The following is a 17,266-nucleotide window of genomic DNA, read 5'->3' as shown; positions in this document are numbered from 1 at the left end:
CACTCTCCCGTGAAAGTTTCCCAGAATCAACTGGTTAAAATCGTCCTTGAGATGTGGAAAATATTGTTAGTCTTTATGTACTTGGTAGTATATTTAGAGATGCATGTGTCTTATTAACTCTGTTTTCCTAGAGCTCCAGGAAGAAATCCCAGCCAGTGTTTCACCCTAGCTGAGATTTGGGGGGCGTGTCATAAATATAAAGGGAAGGGTAAACCCCTTTGAAATCCCTCCTGGCCAGGGGAAAGCTCCTCTCACCTGTAAAGGGTTAAGAAGCTAAAGGTAACCTCGCTGGCACCTGACCAAAATGACCAATGAGGAGACAAGATACTTTCAAAAGCTGGGAGGAGGGAGAGAAACAAAGGGTTTGTGGGTCTGTCTGTAGTCGTCTTGGCCGGGGACAGAACAGGAATGGAGTCTTAGAACTTTTAGTAAGTAATCTAGCTAGGTATGTGTTAGATTATGATTTCTTTAAATGGCTGAGAAAAGAATTGTGCTGAATAGAATAACTATTTCTGTCTGTGTATCTTTTTTGTAACTTAAGGTTTTGCCTAGAGGGGTTCTCTATGTTTTTGAATCTAATTACCCTGTAAGATATCTACCATCCTGATTTTACAGGGGGGATTTCTTTATTTCTATTTACTTCTATTTTTTATTAAAAGTCTTCTTGTAAAACACTGAATGCTTTTTCATTGTTCTCAGATCCAAGGGTTTGGGTCTGTGGTCACCTATGCAAATTGGTGAGGCTTTTTATCCAACATTTCCCAGGAAAGGGGGAGTGCAAGTGTTGGGAGGATTGTTCATTGTTCTTAAGATCCAAGGGTCTGGGTCTGTAGTCACCTAGGCAAATTGGTGAGGCTTTTTACCAAACCTTGTCCAGGAAGTGGGGTGTAAGGTTTTGGGAAGTATTTTGGGGGGAAGGACGCGTCCAAACAGCTCTTCCCCAGTAACCAGTATTAGTTTGGTGGTGGTAGCGGCCATTCCAAGGATAACGGGGGTAATATTTTGTACCTTGGGGAAGTTTTGACCTAAGCTGGTAAAGATAAGCTTAGGAGGTTTTTCATGCAGGTCCCCACATCTGTACCCTAGAGTTCAGAGTGGGGGAGGAACCGTGACAATGTGGATTTACAATTCAGTTCTGGACAAGATTAAATGCATGGTAAGGGTAGTGATGAGTTGGATGAACTTCAAAAAGTTAGATGCTTATCCAAATTATTCAGGTCTGTAAAACTGTGAAGGAAATCTTAATGCCTCCCTGGTGAGATTTCTGACAATTCCTTATTTCTGGTCCAGAAAGAAATACCACAGATAAAATGAGTCTGCTCTACAGGCTATCATTGTTGTGGTAGAGGCTCATGATTAAGTCCCTGTTCCTCTGTGTATGTCTACACAGCAAAGAAAAACCTGTATCTGGCCTGGGCCAGCTGACTTAGGCTTGCAGGCCTTAGGTCGTGGGGCTCTCTCATTGCTGAGTAGACTTTTGGCTTGATCTTCAAGGTGCTCAGTAGTTTGGGCTTGTGTACCTAAAGCTCTGAGAGGAGAACCATGGACAACAACTCAGCTACTCAGCCACTATGGAACTTTATATTATAAGGGCACAGCTCATCTCTGCAGGAGACTGCTTTCTCAGGGGCTGGCTGGAGATTGTAGAGTGAACTCCCACATGAATTAAGGACCTTTACTACCCACATCACCTTCTGTTCCAATGCAAGCCCTCAATCTCACTTTCTCTCAACACACAGGAATGTGTACATTAAAAAAACAACAACAAAACCTTACCAAAAACAAAATCCTGCACAACACACACAATTTTCCCTCTAGGGAGAAAGTGCACTATTGGAAAGCATTCAGATTCTACAGTGATAGGAGTTATATAAGAATCTATAGATCAGAGTGGGGTTGTGAAACTCGTGTCAAAATCTCAGTGCAAATATGGCCTAATCTAATTAAAGAACTGGAACTTCGAAGACAAAACTGATATTTTAAAACTGTGGAAAAATTTTGTATTACTTATCCAACATGGTTGACACCAAACAGAGGTTAGAGCCTAAAAGAGGAAGATGATACTGACATTTGGTCAAAAGAAACTACACCTATGTGTCTTCTATATCTTCAATTTAAATGCTAGAAAATAAGGAATTGTACCCCAATTCTGTATTTGTGGAAGAGTCTGTCACAATCTGTTATATCAAAGTTGTGAAAAAAACAAATAATCCAAAATTACAGAAGTCCGGCTCTTTTCTATTTTTAAAATATAGTCTTCTGTTCAGCCTGCTTGCCATGAGTCAAATGTATTTGTAGCATGTGCAGAATCATTTAATCTAAACTTTGTAGTAAAGTAGGCCATGAAAAAGCAAGGTAATAAAACACTGTGCATACATGCATCAATCAGCAACAGCAACCCTAGTGAACTCCTCCTCCTCGTCCACGTGTGATAAGAGGATCACTATGGAATTATCAGAAAGTTCAGGGTGCATTCCATTGTAACAAAAGATCAAATTTCAAGATAAGAGTATATTTCAGTCATTCATTAAAAGCAAAGAACCAGGAAGATGGACCTATTTCAAGGCAACTTAAAAGCTGCTGTCATAGTATGTGTGTTCATGCCAAAATGAAGAAATGCCAGAAATTTCAAGAGATCCTTACCTCTGAAGGTTCCCAGTCCAAGCCCCAAAGGTTCAGACAAGCATAGAAGCTTTGAGAATTTTATTAGCACCATATCATCAAATCTTTTGAGATTTACTAATGACTCATTTTAAGAATGAAGAGATGAGAAACTGGTTTTGCTTAAAGCTCCATAATTAAAATGTAGAAAGAGGTTTTCTGAAGTTTTCAGCCAATTATGAGTCTATAATACTTTATGAGGCACTGTGGTGTGTATCTAAGTACTCCAGAGTACATGAATGAAACTAAAATAAGATTGAGAAGTTGGACAATGAGTAGTCATGAATTAGTTTTTAACAGAAACTCTCTTATATTTAGCTCTAAAAAAAATAAATCTATATTTAAATCTAAAAATGGAAGAAGATCCAGAGACTGCATGATGTTGACAAGGGAATTTACTATTGATATTCATTGTATATGCAAGGTGCTCAGATACTTAAGGCAGCTTACATTAACCTAACTCTATAATTTAGACCAGGCCTCAGTCTGACTATTCTTTATTAAATTATCAGCCAAACAAATTAGGAAAATTCATGCTGTTCTATTTCAGAGGCAAAGAGTTTGTAAGGTCTTTATGTAAATTGTGTGGGACTGTGCAATAAATTCCCATGTGTTAACAACTTGTGGTCTGTGATGTAGCCATCTACATTTTTACCGGAAGTGCTGTTGCAATTTTTGCTATGTTCAGCATGTTTAGAAAATTGAAAACAGGATAGTTTACACAGCAGCATGTGATCTAGACCCTTAGCCCTCGTCTACACTAGGACTTTAGGTTGAATTTAGCAGCGTTAAATCAATGTAAACCTGCACCCGTCCACACGATGAAGCCCTTTATTTCGACTTAAAGGGCTCTTAAAATCGATTTCCTTACTCCACCCCTGACAAGTGGATTAGCACTTAAATTGGCCTTGCCGGCTCGAATTTGGGGTACTGTGGACACAATTCGACGGTATTGGCCTCCGGGAGCTATCCCAGAGTGCTCCATTGTGACCGCTCTGGACAGCACTCTCAACTCAGATGCACTGGCCAGGTAGACAGGAAAAGAACTGCGAACTTTTAAATCTCATTTCCTGTTTGGCCAGCATGGCAAGCTGCAGGTGACCATGCAGAGCTCATCAGCACAGGTGACCATGATGGAGTCCCAGAATCGCAAAAGAACTCCAGCATGGACCAAACGGGAGGTACGGGATCTGATCGCTGTTTGGGGAGAGGAATCCGTGCTATCAGAACGCTGTTCCAGTTTTCGAAATGCCAAAACCTTTGTCAAAATCTCCCAGGGCATGAAGGACAGAGGCCATAACAGGGACCCGAAGCAGTGCCACGTGAAACTTAAGGAGCTGAGGCAAGCCTGCCAGAAAACCAGAGAGGCGAACGGCCGCTCCGGGTCAGAGCCCCAAACATGCCGTTTCTATGATGAGCTGCATGCCATTTTAGGGGGTTCAGCCACCACTACCCCAGCTGTGTTGTTTGACTCCTTCAATGGAGATGGAGGCAACATGGAAGCAGGTTTTGGGGACGAAGAAGAAAAAGATGAGGAGGAGGAGGTTGTAGATAGCTCACAGCAAGCAAGCAGAGAAACCGGTTTTCCCGACAGCCAGGAACTGTTTCTCACCCTGGACCTGGAGTCAGTACCCCCTGAACCCACCCAAGGCTGCTTCCTGGACCTGGCAGGCAGAGAAGGGACCTCCGGTGAGTGTACCTTTTAAAATACTATACATGGTTTAAAAGCAAGCATGTGAAAGGATTACTTTGCCCTGGCATTCGCGGCTCTCCTGGATGTACTCCCAAAGCCTTTGCAAAAGATTTCTGGGGAGGGCAGCCTTATTGCGTCCTTCATGGTAGGACACTTTACCACTCCAGGCCAGTAACACATACTCGGGAATCATTGTACAACAAAGCATTGCAGTGTATGTTTGCTGGCATTCAAACAACATCCGTTCTTTATCTCTCTGTGTTATCCTCAGGAGAGTGAGACATAATTCATGGTCACCTGGTTGAAATAGAGTGCTTTTCTTCAGGGGACACTCAGAGGAGCCCATTCCTGCTGGGCTTTTTGCCTGTGGCTAAACAGAAATGTTCCCCGCTGTTAGCCACGGGGAGGGTTGAGGGGGTAGCCACGCGGTGGGGGGAGGCAAAATGCAACCTTGTAACGAAAGCACATGTGCTATGTATGTAATGTTAACAGCAAGGATTACCCTGAAAGAGTGTAGCCACTGTTTTATAAAATGTGCCTTTTTAAATACCGCTGTCCCTTTTTTTTTCTCCACCAGCTGCATGTGTTTCCATGATCACAGGATCTTCTCCTTCCCAGAGGCTAGTGAAGATTAGAAAGAAAAAAAAATGCACTCGCGATGAAATGTTCTCCGAGCTCATGCTGTCCTCCCGCACTGACAAGAGCACAGACGAATGCGTGGAGGCAAATAATGTCAGAGTGCAGGAAAGCACAAAATGACTGGGAGGAGAGGTGGCGGGCTGAAGAGAGTAAGTGGCGGCAGCGTGATGAGAGGAGGCAGGATTCAATGCTGAGGCTGCTGGAGGACCAAACCAGTCTGTGCTCCAGCTGCCTTTGCTGCAGCTCAGCCATACACTGGAGCATGGTTGAGCTGCAGCAAAGGCAGCTGGAGCACAGACTACCACTACAGCCCCTGTGTAACCAACCACCCTCCTCCCCAAGTTCCATAGCCTCCACACCCAGACACCCAAGAACGCGGTGGGGGGGCCACCGGCCAACCAGCCACTCCGCCACAGAGGATTGCCCAAAAAAAAGAAGGCTGGCATTCAATAAATTTTAAAGTTGTAAACTTTCAAAGTGCTGTGTGGCATTTTCCTTCCCTCCTCCACCACCCCTCCTGGGCTACCTTGGTAGTCATCCCCCTATTTGTGTGATGAATGAATAAAGAATGCATGAATGTGAAGCAACAATGACTTTACTGCCTGTGCAAGTGGTGATCGAAGGGAGGAGGGGAGGGTGGTTAGCTTACAGGGAAGTAGAGTGAACCAAGGGGCAGGGGGTTTCATCAAGGAGAAACAAACAGAACTTTCACACCGTAGCCTGGCCAGTCATGAAACTGGGTTTTCAAAGCTTCTCTGATGCGTATCGCGCCCTCCTGTGCTCTTCTAACCGCCCTGGTGTCTGGCTGCGCGTAACCAGCAGCCAGGCGATTTGCCTCAACCTCCCACCCCGCCATAAATGTCTCCCCCTTACTCTCACAGATATTGTGGAGCACGCAGCAAGCAGTAATAACAGTGGGAATATTGGTTTTGCTGAGGTCTAAGCGAGTCAGTAAACTGCGCCAGCGCGCCTTTAAACGTCCAAATGCACATTCTACCACCATTCTGCACTTGCTCAGCCTGTAGTTGAACAGCTCCTGACTACTGTCCAGGCTGCCTGTGTACGGCTTCATGAGCCATGGCATTAAGGGGTAGGCTGGGTCCCCAAGGATACATATAGGCATTTCAACATCCCCAACAGTTATTTTCTGGTCTGGGAATAAAGTCCCTTCCAGCTTTTGAAACAGACCAGAGTTCCTGAAGATGCGAGCGTCATGTACCTTTCCCGGCCATCCCACATTGATGTTGGTGAAACGTCCCTTGTAATCCACCAGAGCTTGCAGCACTATTGAAAAGTACCCCTTGCGGTTTATGTACTCAGCGGCTTGGTGCTCCGGTGCCAAGATAGGGATATGGGTTCCGTCTATGGCCCCACCACAGTTAGGGAATCCCATTGCAGCAAAGCCATCCACTATGACCTGCACATTTCCCAGGGTCACTACCCTTGATATCAGCAGATCTTTGATTGCGTGGGCTACTTGCATCACAGCAGCCCCCACAATAGATCTGCCCACTCCAAATTGATTCCCAACTGACCGGTAGCTGTCTGGCGTTGCAAGCTTCCACAGGGCTATCGCCACTCGCTTCTCAACTGTGAGGGCTGCTCTCATCTTGGTATTCATGCGCTTCAGGGCAGGGGAAAGCAAGTCACAAAGTTCCATGGAAGTGCCCTTACGCATGCGAAAGTTTCGCAGCCACTGGGAATCGTCCCAGACCTGCAACACTGTTCGGTCCCACCAGTCTGTGCTTGTTTCCCGAGCCCAGAATCGGCGTTCCACAGCATGAACCTGCCCCATTAGCACCATGATGCATGCATTGGCAGGGCCCATGCTTTCAGAGAAATCTGTGTCCATGTCCTGATCACTCACGTGACCGCGCTGATGTCGCCTCCTTGCCCGGTATCGCTTTGCCAGGTTCCGGTGCTGCATATACTGCTGGATAATGCGTGTGGTGTTTAATGTGCTCCTAATTGCCAAAGTGAGCTGAGCGGCCTCCATGCTTGCCTTGGTATGTCGTCCGCACAGAAAAAAGGCGCGGAACGATTGTTTGCCATTGCTCTGACGGAGGGAGGGAGGGAACAGGGGCCTGACGATATGTACCCAGAACCACCCGCGACAATGTTTTAGGTCCATCAGGCATTGGGATCTCAATCCAGAATTCCAATGGGCAGCGGAGACTGCGGGAACTGTGGGATAGCTATCCACAGTGCAACGCTCCGGAAGTCGACTCTAGCCTCGGTACTGTGGAAGCACTCTGCCGAGTTAATGCACTTAATGCACTTAGAGCATTTTCTGTGGGGACACACACACTCGAATATATAATACCGATTTCTAAAAAACCGACTTCTATAAATTCGACCTTTTTCCATAGTGTAGACATACCCTTAGCCTTATATAAGATAAAGTTTAATCAGAGCTACATAAAACACTATATATCTAGTGTTGAATCAGAATGCATTCATATTTAATCTGTGCTCGTGTATAAGGCATACGTCTATATTAAAATAGCTTGATCTGCATGCATACCTTTTGTGCCAACATCACACCAAACATTAGAAAAACATTTGCTGAAAATCAGGGACGAACTAGACAAGGCACTAAAGCATGTGTCTTATTGTAGGCAGGTGCATAGTGCAACTGAGACTATTCATGTGCATATTGCTTAAGGCCCTTGCTGAACTGGAGCCTTTATTAGCTGACATTCAGTAAACACTTTGCAAATTAAAATGATCAGTCAGAAGAACATCTCCTGATGCTAGGCTCTACACTACTTACTTTGGCAGTTTCTTCTGTGTTCAATTTATTACCCTTTAACAGCGTAATCTTGAAAGGGTTGCTAATATCCCACACACTCTGGGTCAGCTGCTGCAAGGAAAACAGAAAGGTGGAAGTCTTTTTTTAAATGCAATTTAATGATCTAGTATTTTATATATTAAATATTTTTCCAATATTCATGGATAAAGCTAAAAATGCATGATTAAATATTAAAACTAATTGTTTTTTTAAGAATTGAATGAAGAAAAATTCAGCTATCATAGCCACAAGACCATTTCAGATGCCCTGAGGGAGCAGGAAAGAAAATAACCCACGTAAACCACATCTTGGGACTAAAATATGCCTGCTGTGATGGTTGACAAATCAGAATAAATGTTTCCTCCTGTAAGTTTCAAACCTATTCATCTCGCATACATACAAGCCGTTTAAAAACAAAACTTTGCAATAACTACTGTATCACTGAACAAAGTCTCTCCTTGTTCCCAGGATTCACACTTATAGAAATTGCAATCACATTCTGAGGGTAGCAGTTTAATTAACAGACTGATAAAATTTTTAAAAAATCCAATTGTCATACATGATGTTAAGAATTTGTAAAAATATTTCAGAGTTTATTGAAGTGGCAGCACCGTGCAGCAAATCTGGGTTAAGAAGCAGACACAAGGCCGCAGCTGATGGAAGGCAGGCATGCAGATGAAGCTGGGGAATTATTCGTTCCCTCATGTAACTTCTCCACTGGTTAGTTACAGGTAATCACCTGCTCCTCTGGCTTGTAGTAAAAAGTGTTGTCAGTATTAGTGGAAAAGGGGCTTAAATTTGGAAGAGGTTAAAAGAATCAAAATGGAAAGGACAGGGTAAAGACACCAAGACCTCTTATCCTTGATGTAGCATCTTGAGCAACAATAGGAGACTCTTGGGAAAGAGGTATGAGAGGAAAAACATACATAAAGGAAAAAAAGTCATCAGTGGTGTGTCTTACGTTACTTTTGTTAGTAAATGTTCTCCATATCAACTTACAGTAACTGTTCGTGTTTTTTTTGGTAGCAGAGGAAGAGGAAGGTTGGATGATTTTTGGTTTATGGCAGCTTCTATGGCAATCATTTCCTGTTCACACATTTTCTTTATGCTACAACACTCAACCAGTGTCAGGTGAGGAAGAGTCCTGTTCATCACACACTTACGGATATACTGAAGCCAGACAGAAAATAGTTGTTACAAGCTGATAATAATTCCATTCTTGTTGTTTAAAACCATTTTAGCTCATGCTAAATTTGACTCATGAACTTCAGATAATTAAGAAAATTAAATTAAGATGATTTTAGGAAAGCTTTTGACATAGCCCCACATGACATTCCCATAAACAAACTAGGGAAATGTGGTCTAGATGAAATTACTATAAGGTGGATGCACAGCTTGTTGAAAAAATATTCTCAAAGAGTAGTTATCAGTGGTTTTTGGCCAAATAGAGAATATATTTACTGGGGTCCAGCTTAGATTTATCCTTGGTCTGTTCAATATTTTATTAATAACTTAGATAATAGCACAGAGTATGCTTATATAATTTGTGGATGACACCAAGCAGGGAGGCTTTGCAAGCACTTTGGAGGACAGGATTAGAATTCAGAAGGCCCTTAATAAACTGGAGAGTTGGTCTGAAATCAACAAGATTAAATTCAATACAACTCCACAGCACTTCACTTAGGAAGGAAAAAATCAAGTGCACAAATACAAAATGGGGAATAACTGGAATACTGCTGAAAAGGATCTGGGTTACAGTGGATCACAAATTGATTATGAGCCATCATGTTGATGCAGTTTCAAAAAATTCTGGGGTGTATTAACAGGAATGTCATATGTAAGGCACAGGAGGTTTTTGTTCTGCACTATTTGGCACTGCTGAGGCATCAGCTGGAGTCCTGTGTGCAGTTGTGGGCACTACACCTTAAGAAAGATGTGGACAAATTGGAGAGCCCAGAGAAGAGCAACAAAAATACTAAAAGATTTTGAAAACAGGATCTATGAGAAAAGGTTTCAAAAACTGCATATTTTTAGTCTTCAGAAAAGATGACTGAGTCCAGGCCTGATATGTATGTTAAGGGCTGTTATAAAGAGGATGGTGATCTATTGGCCTCCATGTCCACTGAAGGTAGATTAAAGTATTCTGCTTAATCTGCAGCAAGGAAGATTTAGATATTAGAAAAAGTTTTCTACCTCTCAAACGCAAGGAGGCAACACACTGGTACACGTGGACAACACCAGATAATAGTGGATGAAATGAGAAGTGGAAAATATGGCCAAGGACAGAGAGTTTAACCATGAAGGTGAGTGCCAAGGAATCATTAATGTCCACACAGGGCAGGCAGAACTTTGTTTTTTAAGGTGTCATCCAAAAGAACTACACCCAATAAATGACATGATAGCCAAGAATTGACCATGTCACACCACCTCAGGATGATTTTCAGGGTGCCTGTTTCATACTGGAAATTCAAGTCCCCTAAGCTAAGCCTCCATATGCTTAACCACCATATATTTCTATCTTGATTTTTACACGCAAATGCAGTATTTTATTATTACAGGAGGAACTAACTCATATACTAATGCATGAACATGCCTCGTCTGAACAAGATGTTCCAGAAGTCAGAGAAGACACAGATGGAGTCGTGTGCCCATGCAATTAATAAAATGTTATACTTTCTCTCCCGATAAACCTGACACCTCTGTGATTTCTAAATACTATGTGGTGTCACAAGCTATGTCAAAACCAAATTTGGAGCAATTATCTCCTCAAATTTATTCCATCTGGAAGGAAACTTCATAGAAAAAGTTAAATTCCTCAACCAGAAGTTACTCCAGCATAATTGTGAATTAATTTTCCTTGTTTCCAGGCAAAACCCACTTTTGTCTTAAATTTAGAATTCAAAAAAATTTCAATACCTGGAACTGAATTAATGGGCGGTCACCAAAAATATATTCCAGTCTTCCACTAATTTGCAACACATAGTCATAAGGATCAACTTCGTCTTCCTTCCCATGGATAGTCAAACGTTTTCGGATTGCCAATTCATTCAGCTTAACAGGATTTATGTTAGGAGATACTTGAAAACTAAATACATCCTAACAACATAAAAAAAGAGAGACTATTTAACACAACTTTTCATAGAAATGCATTAAAAGGAAAAATATATAAATATATACCATGCTGTACATACAAGTGAGAGTTTTCAGAAGCACCTAAGTGAATTAGGAGCCTAAATCACTTTGGTGCTTTTGAAAATTTTGCTCAATATATTTCAAGTGGAGTGAATATTAATTATATTGGTAAATGTTGCAAAAGTATCTGTCATAGTTGGATTCATAACCTGATACAAAGCTTGTGTATAAGTTTTATTATTACTATTTTAAGTTCTTTTATTTGTGTGAATATATTCTCTCAAGGAAAGGTTACTTCAGATATACAGATAACCTCATTTTGGCCTGTATCTAGATTTCATATTTGCACTCTCAAGAAACTGAAAAAAAATATGAAAATCTATTTTTAATATTATAATTAAAGGCAACTATGGTTAATCTGTATAAAACTATTGCAAGTGAAACAGTAACCCTCCTAGAAGCTATGAGATGGTTATCTCCTAATCCTGGCTGTGATCAAGACACTTTTTAAGAGCACGAAATCTTAAGTAGAAATATTAGTCTACCAAAACTGAATAAACAATTAACACTTTAGTGTTTTCTATTTATGATTTTTATTTTTAAATTTTACCACAAAGGGATCAATAATATGAGAACACAGTGTTTCTGGGAGCCCTTGACTTGCAGCCAAGGAAAATGTAAAATAAAGTCTATATTTGTAATCATATCTATCTGTTTTAAGCTTGGTGAGTTTGAATGCTTTAAATCATAAAGTTACTTGCCTGTAAATAACTACTGGTTATTATTATTGGTCATGCAGCAGTGCCTAGTGGGTTCAACCAGGTCAAGACAAATAGCAAGTGACAGAATCTGCCCAAAAAAGATTATAATCTAAAACCCAATCCTGCACGTTCTGAATGGAACTGGTCACAGTGAACAAAGTTAAGCATGTACATAAATCTTTGCAGAATTGGGACCCAAGGACTCAAACTTGCAAATGCCTCTGCATGAGCCCAGGAGTCTACCCATGAAGTCAGTTTCAGGATTATGGCCTAAATACAAGATGCAACAAGTGGGCAAAACAGATGCAATCTAACAGAGAAATTTATCAAATTGTCCTGTAAGTAAAATCTTGCATTAAAAAAAAAAAGGCAGGCAATTAAAAAATTAGGCTATGCTACCAGAATTATATTTCAAAAAAGATATTTGATTTTTGGGGTGGGGGGGTTACCAGATACTTGATGCGATTATGTACAGAATTACGGAAGAACCTGAATTTTCAGTGAAACATTTTATATTGTTTTCAGAGATTATCTGCATATTCCCCATGCTGCTCTAAAGTTATATAGTTACTGTACCTAAATTAATTTCTTTGAGACTACCACAGATACAAGTTACGGTGAAATTAAAAAGTCTCAAAAAGGAGAAATATATTTCTTCCATAGAAACCTTCCCTCTCTTCCTTCTCAGCATATGTTATACACAAGTTGATTTGTAACAACTCACACAGTTTTCATTTAAAGAATACTCTAGAAATATGTAATCATTCTAAAAGTAATTTACAAATGTAGTGTGGTCTAGCTTGCATTATTTTGTCTTATGTCTTATTTATATATAGACTTCTTGGTAAAAAGCCAAGCCTCTCAAATGGAAACTTATAACCATAATAAACTAAGTCAAAATCAATTCAACATTTTCTCACTTTCAAAATGGTATGGTCCACATCAGCCTCCCTTCCTACAGCTGTTGCCAGACCCCAGCGGCCTCTTTTGTCTCCTCACCCACACCATAACTAATGTGAGGGAGCCAGGGAGTGAAGCAGTCTCTCCCCACAATTGCTGATGCTGTACTACAGGCTCTTATTTGGGGTGGAGGGGGGTATCTTTACATGTATTTAAATGCGAGAGAGAGGTGGTTTCTCTCTAGATCAAGGAGCCGTTTGATTAATATCATAGTTTGTTGATGTATTCTAGGCAGCTAATCTTGGGGATTATTAGATAATTATTTTGGGGATAACCCTTTTTGTAATTCCTCAGTTTGCTCTCTCTGGTTGAAAGGAGATGCCATTCTCCTTTATTTTTTAAATTCTCTTCTGATTATTGCTTTTATAAAACTAACAAACCACAAACAGAAACATCCAGATAGCGCGAATGTAACAAAATAGGACTTGGACTATTAATGGCTATTGGAACCAACTGGCATCAGAAATGGACTGGGAAGCAATGGAGGGACCACAAGACAGATTTGATGTGTTCACAGCAGACTAAGCCATGGAGAAGGCAGGCAGCCACATTCTGCACTATCTACAATTTTCACCGTGTTTTTGTATCTGCTTCAGATTCAAAGAATTACAGTAAATTAGTCTGGAAGTGACAAATACATGAGCCTCTGGAGCCAGGCCCTTGTTGGAAGGTACAAGAGAAATTTCCTATTAAGCTGGACATGTAAGAAGGTTGTTAGTGTTGTATTGTCACTCATTATCCAGCCTCAACTATGTAATCAGGCTCATTCTTTTTCACCAGATCAGCAAAGTTCTTCTTTACTATTTCCAATCAATAACTTTTCAATCAGAGATTTTATTAGTATCAAGTTTAAAATTGGAACAGTTGATTTAAGAGTATGAATAGTTAAGAACTGGGTCAGAATTTGCACCACATGTACTCAATGGTTTTGAGAACTCTCTTTTAAAATCAGACATCCTGATTCATTCTAGTGCCGTAAAAACAAAGGGAGCCAGACTCTAAGAAGTCATTCCTCCAGAGAACATTTGGGTACAATTGGGAAACAAATTCTTTCAAATGCCTGGGGATTCAAATCTCAGACAATCTACAATTTAAATGTCATTACTTCAACAAAAAGATCTGGAGTGCTGGAGGAAGTATGCAATTTCTTGGCTGGGAAGAACAGTCACAATCAAAATGAATATTTTTTTGCCATTGTTATCTTTCTTGTTTCAAAATCGTTCTCGTGATCATCCCAGATAAAACCCTACAGGAACACAGAGGAGGTTGTTAGAATTAATATGGAATAAGAAAAGACTACAAGTGAGTGCAGATACTTTGTTCGTAACTACTCAAACAGAATGGGGACTAGCTAATCCAAATATTCTATAGTATTATTAAAACAAATCAAAGGGGTAGTGGATTGGGAGAGCGCTAACCCGGCCAAACACTGGGTTATAGAACAATTGTGGCAATGTAAACACTGCTAGGCTACCATGGATTAATAAAATATCATGCTCTCTAGAAATGTATAGGTTTCAGAGCAGCAGCCGCGTTAGTCTGTATCCGCAAAAAGAAAAGGAGTACTTGTGGCACCTTAGAGACTAATAAATTTATTTGAGCGTAAGCTTTCGTGAGCTGCAGCTCACTTCATCGGATGCATGCAGTGGAAAATACAGTGGAGAGATTTTATATACACAGAGAACATGAAACAATGGGTGTTACCATACACACTGTAACAAGAGTGATCAGGTAAGGTGAGCTATTACCAGCGGGGGGAAACCTTTTGTAGTGATAATCAAGGTAGGCCATTTCCAGCTTTTGACAAGAATGTTTGAGGAACAGTAGGGGGGGGGGGAATAAACATGGGGAAATAGTTTTACTTTGTGTACCCCCCGCTGGAATAGCTCACCTTACCTGATCACTCTTGTTACAGTGTGTATGGTAACACCCATTGTTATATGTGTGTTATATTGTTAAATATGAGAAAAAAGTATTCCAGGACCTGCCAGTTTACTAGTCTGTTTTTTAGTATTCTTAGTGTTTCCTTGGCCTAAAATCAATCATCAGCAAAGTATTGAAATACGAATTGGCCAGAGAAGTTCTGCCAACAATGAACTACATTTTATACTTTGATTAAACATGAAAGAATACAAAGAATCATGAAGATGCAGCTAAAAACGTAATCAGTGTCTATCAGACAAAAAGATAAAATATGTTTGCAGACAGATATTGTTTCTACCATCAATTCACATTAGGTAATTCATATTGCATTCCTCTTACAGAGCAACATTTGCTTAATACATGAATGATCATTGCATGTCATTTTATCAATTAATGTATTCTGCTCTAGTAATCTCAACTTCTAATGATGGTTTCCTCTTCTCACCCTCCAACAAAGGCGAAGAACTTCCAAGGCAGAATCTGTGTTCTGAAGTAAACACTACAGTATTTTAAACCTTATTCAGTTCACCACGTATTTGATCAGGGTACCATTTTCCTATATCCTGGTGACCTATCTTGAAGAGCAGACTGTCTCACGTCAAGCCAACATGAAGTGTAGCTCACATATGAACTGTGATCCCAAATCAAAAAGTACATGTATGTAAAAAGACTCCTATTCTGGCATCTAGTAACTCTACCTGGCACTTATCGAAATGAATGGCCACTACAAGATTTCCACCATAGAGTTTATCTTGAAAGTTTTCTGGGATTGAGGGTTCTTGTTCTGGAGGATAACTGTGCTTTAGCCAGTCAATCCAAGACAGGCCCACAAGCGACAGGAGTTTCTCTTCACTGATTCGCCGCATTTTACTGCGGAATTCTTTCACTTCAGGGTCCTGTAAGGCATCAAACTCATGGAGGCCTAAAAAGATTCAATCAAACAAGGAATATTTAGTTGCATAAATATTGTATAGCTATTCCCACCCACTCACCCTCAAAATCTTTTTAACAGAGTTAAGATTGTTTATGTGCTTTTTTTTTAAATCAACATAATCACTAAAAACAAAGAAAATCACCAGTTAAGGCTAAATGAACTTGCCATTAGCCTCAGTTCACATGCCTTCCCACCTAAACATTTTTTACTTCCAAAATAGCACAGAAAATTCTAATCTCTCCTGGACAGTTTCTGTACCAGAAGTGGAATTCAATCAGTAATGCAAAGAACTTTAGTCCTGTTCTAAAAGAAAATCGCAATGCAATGTTAACCATTGAGTCACTACCACAACCTATATAAGATGTTACAAGAGACTTAATATTTTGCATACAGCATTTTTCTATAGAATTTATATGCCCTAGAACAAGTCATGCATAAAACTGGGGAGAAAACACACCCCATTTCTAAAATAAAGCAGTTAAAACACTACATTTGTGTTCCTCTTCACCTCATAACATTTTTACTTGATTCTGAAGAGACTTATTAAAACTATAGCAAGTCTGGGCTTGAAATGTTTTAATGACATCTATTATCCAGAGGCCAATGAGTTCCAGGGGCAACATCCTGGCAAGAAGCCCTACTCTCCAGCCTAGCTACCAAAAAGGGGAGAATTCCTTGGTTTCTTGCCAGAGTGCGGTCCCTGGATCTTACTTGGAGACTCCACCATTTTTAATAAAATTTAGATAAATAACTTTAAAAGAGACATTCTGAATAAAAAATTCTAGAAGATAGAAGAGCTTGGCCTCTTCTACCTCAGAAATCCTATAGAAAATGAATAATCCAAACTGAGATTCCTCTCCTTGAAGCCAAATCCAAGCAATGGTACTTCATAAACATACAGCAGAGAATTTGGCTGCTTTGCAAATCTCCTGGACAAAGATTTTTTTGTTCAGAACCATACATGACATTAGGAAAAGCTTCTTAACTGTCAGGGTGGTTAAGCACTGGTATAAATTGCCTAGGGAGGTTGTGGAATCTCCATCATTGGAGATTTTTAAGAGCAGGTTGGACAAACACCTGTCAAGGATGGTCTAGATAATACTTAGTCCTGCCATGTGTGCAGGGGACTGGACTAGGTGACCTCTTGAGGTCCCTTCCAATCCTATGATTCTATGCTTATTTTGCTTACTAAATAAGTTTTAACTTTACTTTATCCCTGTTCATCCTGCAGAACCAGAAGAGCTGCTGAAGAGTGAACTGGCTATTCTGGATTGAGCATTCCATACAATTTTTAATTAAGTTTTGAGAGCGGAAATGTTAATACAGTCTGTGGTAAGGACTCAGTTCAACAGCAGGAACAAAAGCCTCTCCATGTCACTGCTAAATAAGAGAGAGCACTCTTACTCCCTGACCCCAGAAGATAAGCAAAATTAAACCACTTTACCTCCCTGCTCCCTCTCATCCTGCAAGACAGCAGACAGTAAGTAAAGCAGTGGGGCCAGACAAAGCTTGAAGACATCAAGGAGAAAGGGTTTGCAAGCCACCAGTTCTCCCTCCCACAAATAATTAGGAGGAAGTAGAAGGAGAAGATGGGAAGATGGTCTGGGTGGCTTACAAGAAGCTAACGGTGTAGCAAACAGACAAGTTTACCCTGGCATTTCTCTTGGTGATTTTTGAATTAGTACAAATCTGATACTCCAGTCAAAACCAAAAGATTAAAAATTTGCACAAACCAAATTCACTGGTTTAGCTTTGCTAAACCTATGTAAACC

At 40.5% G+C, this 17,266-nt stretch overlaps 1 protein-coding gene across 7 annotated transcripts in view; it reads right to left on the bottom strand.

Moving 5' to 3' along the window:
• PIK3CB (phosphatidylinositol-4,5-bisphosphate 3-kinase catalytic subunit beta) overlaps positions 1 to 17,266 on the bottom strand; it is a 195,599-nt gene that overhangs the window by 74,845 nt on the left and 103,488 nt on the right. For all 7 annotated transcript variants that reach the window (XM_084639467.1, XM_084639471.1, XM_084639470.1 and 4 more), the window contains 4 exons: positions 15,259 to 15,482; positions 10,701 to 10,880; positions 8,784 to 8,954; positions 7,767 to 7,856 (listed from right to left, as the gene is read on the bottom strand). In XM_084639467.1, the coding sequence (XP_084495593.1) occupies positions 7,767 to 7,856; positions 8,784 to 8,954; positions 10,701 to 10,880; positions 15,259 to 15,482 (665 nt within the window). The remainder of the gene's footprint in view (positions 1 to 7,766; positions 7,857 to 8,783; positions 8,955 to 10,700; positions 10,881 to 15,258; positions 15,483 to 17,266) is intronic.

The sequence above is a fragment of the Lepidochelys olivacea genome (assembly GCF_965140295.1).
Source record: "Lepidochelys olivacea isolate rLepOli2 genome assembly, chromosome: 9".
NCBI lineage: Eukaryota > Metazoa > Chordata > Testudines > Cheloniidae > Lepidochelys > Lepidochelys olivacea.
Note: the sequence above shows the minus strand (reverse complement) of the source record. Positions and strands in the feature narration are given on the sequence as shown.